General features: G+C 34.6%; 1 protein-coding gene across 1 annotated transcript in view; it reads left to right on the forward strand.

Moving 5' to 3' along the window:
* The window catches only part of LOC106470797 (vesicular glutamate transporter 1-like), a gene marked incomplete at its 5' end in the record, with an annotated part of 35,463 nt that overhangs the window by 19,521 nt on the left and 3,886 nt on the right, over positions 1-12,056 (forward strand). The window contains 2 exons of the mRNA XM_022399444.1: positions 1,757-1,867; positions 11,404-11,465. Coding sequence (XP_022255152.1) covers positions 1,757-1,867; positions 11,404-11,465 — 173 coding nt within the window. The remainder of the gene's footprint in view (positions 1-1,756; positions 1,868-11,403; positions 11,466-12,056) is intronic.

Raw genomic sequence — 12,056 nt, forward strand, 5'->3', positions numbered from 1 at the left:
TTATTTAGACGTTTGTACACTAGAAGGTTGAGGGTCCGTCTTGCTATCTTTATTTAGACGTTTGTACACTGGAAGGTTGAGGGTCCGTCTTGCTATCTTTATTTAGACGTTTGTACACTGGTAGGTTGAGGGTCCTACTATCTTTATTTAGTCATTTGTACACTGGAAGGGTGAGGGTTCTGCTATTGTTATTTAGACGTTTGTACACTGGAAGGGTGAGGGTCCTGCTATCTTTATTTAGACGTTTGTACACTGGAAAGATGACGATCCTGCTATCTTTATTTAGGCGTTTATTTACTTCTGACGATAAATTCTGTAACCTTTTCCCAAGTGAGTCAGCGATAAGCTTACAGACTTATAACGACAAAATTCGGCGTTCGATTCCCGTGATGGACAGAGCGCAGATAGCCTATTGTGTAGTTTTGCACTAAAACTCAATTATGTAACCTCTAATAATCTAACTTTCAGATTAAAGAAAACTCTGCAGTCAAACGTGATACCTAAACGCAAGCTACTAACTAGCTCAAGCTGAGAAGTGAATCTTATTTGGAGTAAAGAAGTGTGTATTTTTTGGTTAAGATTGTGTGTTACCTAATAAGAGTGTACACAAAATGTGCGAAAAACATCTTTTGTTTATAATATAAAGTTAAAATTACAACGATAGACACAAAGTCACGTTTCATCCACTATATAATAGATATGAAACAAAAACAAATTAGAAATATCTTATATAATAATACTAAGTTTTGTCTGTCTTAAAAATGCGCGCGCACCTTACTATTTAAATGCGCATGCGCGCACTTCATTTCAACGGATGTAGACAAAAGGCGGACGTAAATATACTTTAGTAGACATTTTGTACAACAACGTATTAAAAGCTTATTAAAGTTTTTTTAAAAAGATCTAACGTTAGGTCGTAGAATAATATAAGTTTATTTAGTGATAGTATTAAGTATGGTAAAGTTTAGCCTTAACTAAACTAAAGCAAAAAAAACGTACAGAAGTTACAATGTTAATTTATCTCTTTTATCGGCTATACTTAATAAAGGCTTAACTAATACTAATTTGACTGCAAATGTTTTGCGGTTCTCAACTAGTTTTATAATGATGACAAGTTAAGCGAAAAACCAGTTGCTTTAATGTTTACTTACGTTAATGTCAGCTTAATATACTGTTCTTTAAGTTACACGTGAATTAGTTTCAAGTGTTCCGCATCATTACTCGTAGAAAGGAATGAATAAAAATAAAAGAACAACATGAGGACACCATTTTGATTGTTATCCCTAACTTTCATTTCTCTGTCTTCGTGTTACGTTTCATTTATCATAATCATATAAACTTTTTTTGCGATTTTAATCTTAAATTTTCTAAATAATTAACTTTCTTATCATTTTCGCTTAATCAACTCTTCTGTTTCTCCATTTGCCCCTTCTTTTAATTAATTATAACCACCCATTAATTTTACTTTATCTTGGTTTTTGCTATCCAAATCGTAAGGTCTTACTTAGAAACTAGCACCATCTTTCGTATATTCAATAAATTTCTTTCCCTTATGTTAGCTTTACTAATCCGGTTCCATTTATCAGATATAAACGTCTTTAAATACACGAGTAATTTAACTACATCGTCTTATTCCTGTTTTAGTTTACTTATTAATTAGTTTTAAACCTATTTTATCTACCGCATTTTTTTTTGCCGAGTCATTTTATTCACTTCTAAGTTTTTCAAGTAATAGTTTACATTTCTTTCTTCCCAGGTTTTGGGTTAGAAGCAGTATTCCTTCTGGTAGTGGGCTACACCCGTAACACTACGATAGCTATCACGGCGCTCACTGTGGCGGTGGGTTTCAGCGGGTTTGCAATATCAGGTTAGTAGCACATTATAGAGTTAGGCTTATCGATTAACACACATTTTTGTGATTTTATCCAGTTTAAGTTATTGATGAAAAAATAAATTCTAAGTACGATATGATGACAAATGCTTCAACTTCTCGACAATTAATATTTTACTGAATTTTGAAATGCGGTTTTTGAAACCAACCTTTTAATAGATTAACCTAATTGAAGAGAAATAATGGAAAATCCATTATATTAACATTCTGATCAATTTGAATTTTGTTGTTGTTGTTTTTTTATCAATCATTTTGAAACCAATTTTCTGTTATTCACATGTCTACATTTTGTTGGGTGTAAGATGTCGTTTGTGATATGAAAGCTGTTGTTGTCAATTAATGACGTTTACTAATCTTCAGCCCCCAGTGGCACAGCGGTATGTCTGCGGACTTACTACGCTAGAATCCGGGTTTCGATACCCGTGGTGGGTAGAGCTTTGTGCTTAATTACAAAGAAAGAAACAATACTAATCTCCATGAGTAATAAAAAAAATCTCAGCAGTAACTTTGAAGACTTGTAACGATAAAAATAGGGTTTCTATACCCGCGGTGGGCAGACCACAGATAGCCTATTGTGTAGTTTTGTGTTGAACAAGAAATAAATAATAACCTCAGAATAGGACTAATTAAAATTATTAATAACTTTATCAAAGGTAACGACAGACCTAGTTATATGTATTTGTTTGAATTATATGGTTTGTGATATGCAGTCTAGAAAGTACGTATGTTGTGGTCTATATAAGTTGAATCACTTTAGTTATCAACTTATCTCTGAGCTTAAAGTTTCTCTTTTTGTTTGTTTTTAAAGTAATTTCAAAATCAACTTTGCGAGTATTGAAACGAGTCGTTTCTGTAGTGAAACAGAAGGTGCTCTGTGTTATATATAAACAAATACAAGTATTCGTGATTCTTCTGTATTCTAAGTGCAGCCAGCGATAAGATTTGAGAAGAAAAATAATACTTACCATGAGCGCCATCTTAAGCTTGAAATGTGTATGTTAAGTTGCTAGGTTTTCGGTTGGTTGTAATTAAACACGAAGCTACACAATTGGCTATCTGTGCTCTGCCCACTACAGGTATCGAAACTCGGTTTCCAGCGTTGTAAGTCCGCAGACATACCGTTGTTCCATTGGGGGCCATGTTTTCGGGAACATTACACTTTAGGCCTAACATGGCCAGGTGGTTACGGTGCTCGACTCGCAATCTGCGGATCTCGGGTTCGAATCCCCGTCACATCAAACATGTTTGCCCTTTCAGCCGTGGTGGCGATATAATGTGAGGGTCAATCCAACTATTCGTTGATAAAAGTGTAGCCCAAGAGTTGGCGGTGGGTGGTGCTGACTAGTTATCTTCCCTCTAGTCTTTCACTGCTAAATTAGGGACAGCTAGCGTGTAACTTTGCGCGATATTCAAACCATTAAACTTATTTCTGTTGAATGTGAAACTTTGCTGTTTTTTAATAGATTGGGCAGCTGTTTTGTAAGGGTTAGTTTTTTATCGATCAAAGTCAATACCCTGACTCTAGTGTACACACATTTACGCAGGCACTAAATTAGTCCAGAAAAGCTCCATTCTCATCGCAAGTTATCCGCTGGGACGAAACTTTCTTTAAGATCTGAACTCTCAGTCCATAGTTACCTTCTCTTCCAATATCCTCTCACCAACCTATACAATTACGTAGAATAAAATATCGGAACTCTCGGAAAGATTTCGGGATCAGTCTTCGTCGTTCCTATAAGCTCTATGCCTGTTCAACAATGTAATAAACCGGAGAAGCGATAAAGCAATAAAGTGGATTGCGCTGTTTTAACGATCTGATACTTCTCTAGTTGATAAACGAAAAATGTAATAAAGTTATCTGGGAATTAAACAGAAGCTGGTTATAAGTCATAACTGCGTTATAAATCTTCTTTGGAAACTATTTGATGAAAAAGAAATATGTATGACTAATACATTCATCACAATTTTAATGTGTTTTGAAAACCGTTATAAAACGGCCCCCCTCATCTACCCACTTACCTAGACTAGTCACTTTAAAAACATTACGTTGGAGTTCATCGCATTTTGAAACGTGTTTTGTGTTAAATATTATAGAGTTTTATTTGCAAAGATGTGATTCGATCAAGAAAAAAAGTGTTGAGTTGACTGTGAAATGGGCGGCTAGTGCCTATTAGAGAAACACTTGTCGAAATATATTGGTGACTGTACAATCTATTTATGCAGCTCAAGTTTAGAGGGCGACGTTTGAAAGTCTTCCAACCTGAAGATAAAAGGCGGAAGACCTTCGAAACGTCGTCCTCTACACTTGAGGTGCATAAATAGATTGTATAATCACAATATGAAAACTCTGCCTAACTATCTATCAAAAAGCAGAACGTTGTTACCCTGTAAAAGATACCTGGAGTTTCGTATTTTGATCTTATTTATTAAACTCATCGACCAGATTAATGTGGAACAGAGTAATAAGTATTAATATACATTAATGTGTGAAAATACATGATAGTTTAACCCAAGTTTAATTAAAGTATACATTAATGTGAGACAACACATGATAGTTTAACCCCAAGTTTAATTAAAGTATACATTAATGTGAGACAACACATGATAGTTTTAACCCCAAGTTTAATTAAAGTATACATTAATGTGAGACAACACATGATAGTTTTAACCCCAAGTTTAATTAAAGTATATTCTACGTACAATAATTTAAAAACTGTTTACTCACGAATATGCTTGTTAAATAGCATGTACATATATTTCATTTTATAAGTTTAAAATATCCTTTAAACATCTTTATATGCTATCAGAACTCATATACCATATGACAAGGCCACTAAATCTACTAACATTGTGATACACATATACACGATTTACATTTCTTGCTTATAAACGTAACGTATAACAGTGAATGTGAATTTTTTATACTTCTTAACATCCGTATCTAAACATGAATATTGTATTTTTAAAAGGAAAGTGTGTTGCAGAACTTGGAGGAATATTATTTGTATTATATACTGTAATATAGTTTATAATGTTATTTATATATTATAGTCTGTAATGTAGTTTATAATATTACTTATATTTATAGTCTGTAATGTAGTTTATAATATTATTTATATTATAGACTGTAATATAGTTTATAATATTATTTATATTATAGGATGTAATATTGCTTGTAATAATATTTATATTCTAGACTGTAACATAGTTTGTAATATTATTTATATTATAGACTGTAATATAGTTTGTAATATTATTTATATTCTAGACTGTAATATTGCTTGGAATATTATTTATATTCTAGACTGTAATATAGTTTGTAATATTATTTATATTCTAGACTGTAATATAGTTTGTAATATTATTAATATTCTAGACTGTAATATAGTTTATAATATTATTTATATTATAGACTGTAATATAGTTTGTAATATTGTTTATATTATAGACTGTAAGCGACCAGGAAAACATTAAAAAGAGGGAGGATGCATTTATTGCTGTTGGAGTATACATCCATCTACTTAAAAACATTATACATGGCTGATTTAAGTGAGGGTGTTATAATGTGATGGTCAGTCCTACTATTCGTTGGTAAAAGAGCAGCCCAAAAGTTGGCTGTAAGTATTGTTGACTAGCTAACTGCCTTACCTCTAGTATATCACTGCAAAATTAGGGACGGCTAGCGCAAATAGCCCTTGAGTAGCGCGTGAAATTCAAAACAAACCAAACCAAATCAACTCAAAACCTCAATAGGTGAACCAGGTCACGTCCATGGAACACTCTGTTCATATGTAAATAATTGATTTTGTAGCTAGATATGGTTGAAACTAATCCCCCTTTAAACCTGTATCCAGCCACTAGTAACACCTCTGACACATAAAACTCATCAATATGGACTTTTATAGTAGATACTAACAGATTAGCCAAATTATAAGGCATTGCCCACTGAATATATTATCTGAAGAGAATTAGCTTAACAGTCAGGCTAAGTAGGGGTCATATTGAAACAGGAAGACGTTGGTTTCTCTTCTGTTAAAATGTTTTACCAGTCAGGCTAAGTAGGGGTCATCTTGAAACAGGAAGACGTTGGTTTCTCTTCTGTTAAAATGTTTTAACAGTCAGGCTAAATAGGGGTCATCTTGAAACAGGAAGACGTTGGTTTCTCTTCTGTTAAAATGTTTTAACAGTCAGGCTAAGTAGGGGTCATCTTGAAACAGGAAACGTTGGTTTCTTATCGCTATCACTTACCGAATTTTTAGTAAGGGTTTCCACAACTATTGGACAAATCATTCCAGATAAAGTACCGAATCCGTTGGACATTCCCATCAAAAGACTAGCATAGCGCGGGGCAATATCAAGATGGTTGACGTTAAAACCTAGAAATTCACGGAAGAAAATTAAAATAACAGAATTTACAAAATAAAACACAAGATAGACAGAGCGTATTTATCCAACACTTGGCTAATGATACTTGTGACAGTTGCTATCGGGGTAAAGTTAAGGTAAAGAGATCATTTATGAGATTTTTTGAGGCTTTTTTGTTCAAAACCAAACGAAAAAGTAAGACAGTATTGGTTGGTAAGTTATTTGTGTGTGTTTTAAAAACAAAGCCACATCGGGCTATCTGCTGTGTCCACCGAGAGGAATCGAACCCCTGATTTTGACTTTCTAAATCCGTAGACAGCAAGTTTTTTTTTTTGTTATCCAATCCATAGAATCAAAAAAAAAAAAACTACTCATATATAATATAGATGTACACATGAAGAACATGTATTCATTAAAAATTATTGATTATTTGGTAGTTGCTCCTTGTATCATATTATATGAATTTTCTCCTGATGTGAAATTCAAAATTACGCCACTTAAACGAGTAGCCAGTTTAAACATTTTAACAGAAGTAAGGTGATATTTTTGTGTTCTAACTAAATTGATAACATACGCACTAAAGACACTGAAACGTATACTCTTGTCTCTAAATGTATCTCTTTCTTTTTTTTCAACAAACAGACGCGTGTTCTTGACAAATAAATGCTTTTCCAATGTCATATGAGATACATTAGCGCCACGAATTAAAATAAATTGACCAGTATAGAGTCCGTTTCTTAATATGAGCCTACAATATAATTATGCCAAGTCAGTTTACGCCTAATATCAAACTTTTAATCTGCAGCTCTTACTGAAAAATTACACTAAAGTTAATAAAATACAACATTCAAAGCGTAGTTTTTCAATTACTAACTAAAATCCCATTCAACATCAGTGTAGAAATTTGTGTTCATAATGAAATTAAATCATAGATACATTTATGAATAATTTGTATAATCTACATCTGCAACTTGAAAACATTTCTATGACTTTACGGCCCGGCCCGGCCTGGTGGTTAGGGCCCCGGCATGGCCAGGTGGTTAGGGCGCTCGACTCGCAATCTGCGGGTCGTGTGTTCGAATCCCCGTCACACCAAACATTCTCACCCTTTCAGCCAAGAGGGCATTATAATGTGACGGTCAATCTCACTTTTCGTTCGTAAAAGAGTAGCCCAAGAGTTGGCGGTGGGTGATGATGACGAGCTGCCTTCCCTCTAGTCTTACCTGCTAAATTAGGGGCGGCTAGCGCCGACAGCCCTCGTGTAGCTTTGCACGAAATAAACAAAAACAAAACAAATTATGACTTTAGTAATTAACTATGACAACCAACATCTCGCTTTTAAGGAGTACTAATGTTTACTGGCAGAGACAAAATAGATTTATTTTTGATAAATACAGAGATAGAGTCGACATTAAGCTACTTAGAAGGTGTTTTTAGTTCTAATATGTGTTACATAATTTCTCAAAAGCATTCATCCTCGAGTGTCGTCGCTGTTTTCAAAGCGTCTGTTAAAAGCCTCAAATGAACGTTATTGCGAACGACATAGTAATTGCTTGCTTGAAGGTTGCCACTTAGTTGTAGCAACCGTCTCTCTGGTTTCCAACTAGTTTGAAACTAGAACGGCTTCAGTCATTTTGAACAGACATAAAATTCTGCTTCGGCAAGGTTAGAAGAGGTTGGAAGGCATGAATGGGAAAACGAGCTCCACATCTAAGCCTACTGGAATGTGATAAGCTGGGGGTAGGGCGCTCATCAAACAGTCGTGCGGTCTTAATCTTAATCCCTGGGTACTCTATCAACGGGGGGTTTGCGGCTGTATTGTTATCAGACTGGGGAAACCGACCAGAATGAGAAACAGAGCTTTCAATAAAGGCTCAATATGATTTATGGACGTAGCTCACAATGGCATATAACCATTCATGTAGCACAACACCTAGCGCACTCTGCAGAACGATGTAGAAGTTTTAATTTGATCTTGTCTTTTTAGGAAACACTTACGTTTTGTTTGTTTTCTCGAACACCAATTAATGTTTAAAACCCGTTTAAGTTATACATTTTCCTGTGGTTATCATTTTAAATTGATATATCATGATATATTTAATAGAAACGTACAACGAAACTGTAAAGAATCTATCATGATACATTTAATAGAAACGTACAACGAAACTAAATAATCTATCATGATATATCAAATAGAAACGTACAACGAAACTGTAAAGAATCTATCATGATATATCTAATAGAAACGTACAACGAAACTGTAAAGAATCTATCATGATATATTTAATAGAAACGTACAACGAAACTGTAAAGAATCTATCATGATATATTTAATAGAAACGTACAACGAAACTGTAGAACAGTCGAGGCTTACATTCAATAATTCGTTTCTGAATGCAAAATAACTAACTAATCACGTTATGAGCCAAGTGACTGCTTCTTTCTTATAAATATAGAGATCATAGTTATGTTGCATAACAGTGGGTAAGAGCAACGATCTCTCCGACTTTCATGGGGAAATAATCGTGTATGCTTTTTTACCAGGAACTTTGGTATAAAAACCGTCTCTTCGATTACCTTTTTAAAAACATTTCTCCTCAAGTTTTATCAACGGTGGTAATATCGAAACGAAATAATTCTGCCATTAGGAAAAGATATGGTCTTAAGCCACTGGGGATTGACCGAGGCTTGTAATGCCTCAGATTGGGTCCCTATTGGCCGATTCCTTCAACAATAGTAAATAATGCACATCTCACGTGCAAACTTAATACCACGAACTCGGTGCCTCGTGAAGAAGGGAAACTTAAGGACATATTGTTGCCTGATAAGTTCGCAGTTCACCCTTTCCTGCACTTACTGTACGTAAAAAATACGAAACAGACAAACACATAAACTTGAGTTAATTAACCTTTTGTATTTCTGACAGTGTAAGTTGTTGGAAGAGATACAAGAGTTCTGCAAACGTCCTCGTGGCAGAGGATGAATCTTTTGATGTAAAAGAAAAATATTTATAGTATAAGTTGACCATCATTGCCGGTTATTGTAGCATTTCACCCAACCTGACGAATAAAAATTCTCCCAAGACAACAACAATTCACCGTACTGGTATTGTCCGAAATTGATTTAAAAAGTAAGACAATAACTTTAGTAACCTTCTTCAGTCGTACAATCACCAGATAAAAAGTAAGACAATAACTTCAGTAACCTTCGTCAGTCGTACAATCACCAGATAAAAAGTACGACAATAACTTCAGTAACCTTCTTCAGTCGTACAATCGCCAGATAAAAAGTACGACAATAACTTCAGTAACCTTCTTCAGTCGTACAATCGCCAGATAAAAAGTATGACAATAACTTCAGTAGCCTTCGTCAGTCGTACAATCGCCAGATAAAAAGTATGACAATAACTTCAGTAACCATCTTTAGTCGTACAATCGCCAGATAAAAAGCACGACAATAACTTCAGTAACCTTCGTCAGTCGTACAATCGCCAGATAAAAAGTAGACAATAACTTCAGTAACCATCTTTAGTCGTACAATCGCCAGATAAAAAGCACGACAATAACTTCAGTAACCATCTTTAGTCGTACAATCGCCAGATAAAAAGAACGACAACAACTTCAGTAACCTTCTTCAGTCCCGGAGGATGGTATTTATTGAGGGTTTTTTGTTTGTTTGTTTTCAGGACCTTATAATAAGCTATGAATTTTTTCTTAACTTTAAAACCAAAATTGCTCATTTAAATATAATATTTTTTCCATTTAATGACTAATTCCTAATTCGACATAATAATAAAGATTTAAACGATAGTGGCAGCATAAAAGTCAGGTTTTTAGAAATACTATGTCACGTATGAATAAGGAATTTTTGACCTACGGATTATCCTTTTCTGAACATAAAAATATTAATATTAAGCAGACACGGATCAGCTAACTAAATAACCATTTCTCTGGTTTTGTTGAATTTGCATTTTTTTTTTTTTGAATACGTGCTAAGACTATTACAAGCTTACTGAAGGAGAGTTTGAACTGCAAGAATAAAGACGTTTAAAACAAACAAATTGAGCGTATTGTTTACCAACCCCCTCCGATGGGTCAGTGGTACATTTACTGGAGATACAATGTTAAAGTCAGGGGTTCGATTCCCCGTGGTGTACAACACGCAATAGCCTATTTTGTAGCTTTACGTTAAAACAATAACCGTAGCGGTGTAATGATCTTGAATACTAAATTAACTGAATATTTATAAATTGTCAGCAATGTTGACGCTAGCCAAGGAAATAAAATTAATTTTTAGCTAATGGAATATTTTTGTCTCAAATCACAAACCAGCGGTGTAGGAAGGAATTGCAAAGTGGGGGTGCTTGGCTAGACATGCAGGTTTTACAATGAGAGATTAAAAGTATAAGGATTTTTGTTTGTAATTAAGCACAAAGCTACACAATGGGCTATCTGTGCTCTGCCCACCACTGGTATCGAAACCCGGACTCTAGCGTTGTAAGTTCGCAGACATACCGCTGAGACACTGGGGGGCAAAAGTATAAGGAACTGCTAAAAGCATCCCCCCGTGCTTCCAAAGGCATCTCAATCTAGGGGGTCTGGGAATATGCCCCCAATAGAATTAATATCGTAATATAATTTATAATTGCTCTATGAATCAAGTATATAAAAGTGGGGGGGGGGGTGCTTCTGACGCCCCTGAAAATACAGATTACTTTTCTGTGAGTGAAATTATACACATACTGTAGTTCACTATTATAAGAGGCTGAGCTAGCTATATATGAGAAATAGATATTATAGAAATCAGTCTAACTCAGTTACAGGTGACGAGTTCAAGAACAGACAGTGTCTTGCGTTTCTCTTTCTCTGACATTTTTCATTTTGGTGATAGAGGAAGAAAAAATAACCGTTTCTTTAACACCTTCGCCACTGAAGAGTTTAAGATCACTAAGGTTCTTCAAACATCCATTTGAGTTATTTCTGCTGAATAACACAACGTACACAAGAACTTATATTTGTTTCTGTCAATTCCGGTCGTGAATATTTCAATAAATACATGAAAAATAATATACTTCCATGTTAATTCAACACAATTATAGAGCCATATAAATGATGATATTAATGACGTTTTTATTACAATTGTTTCAGAATTGATAACTAAACTGATACCAGTTAATTTCCTTGACAAAAAAAAAACAAGTAAGCCTTGTGTAAGTGTGGTGCAATTATAACATGATGGTCGATAGGAACACCAGCAAGACAATGATCCTAAACACACAGTAAATGTAGTGGAATCATAACATGATGGTCGACAGGAACACCAGCAAGATAATGATCCTAAGCACACAGTAAATGTAGCGGAATTATAACATGATGGTCGGTAGGAACACCCGCAAGACAATGATCCTGAACACACAGTAAATGTTGTGGAATTATTACATGATGGTCGATAAGAACACCAGCAAAACAATGATCCTGAACACACAGTAAATGTTGTGGAATTATTACATGATGGTGATAGGAACACCAGCAGGACAATGATCCTAAACACACAGTAAATGTAGTGGAATTATTACATGATGGTCGATAAGAACACCAGCAAAACAATGATCCTGAACACACAGTAAATGTTGTGGAATTATTACATGATGGTCGATAGGAACACCAGCAAGACAATGATCCTAAACACACAGTAAATGTAGTGGAATTATTACATGATGGTCGATAGGAACACCAGCAAGACAATGATCCTAAACACACAGTAAATGTAGTGGAATTATTACATGATGGTCGATAGGAAC

Source organism: Limulus polyphemus, unplaced genomic scaffold, assembly GCF_000517525.1.
Source record: "Limulus polyphemus unplaced genomic scaffold, Limulus_polyphemus-2.1.2 Scaffold4223, whole genome shotgun sequence".
Classification (NCBI taxonomy): Eukaryota; Metazoa; Arthropoda; class Merostomata; order Xiphosura; family Limulidae; genus Limulus; species Limulus polyphemus.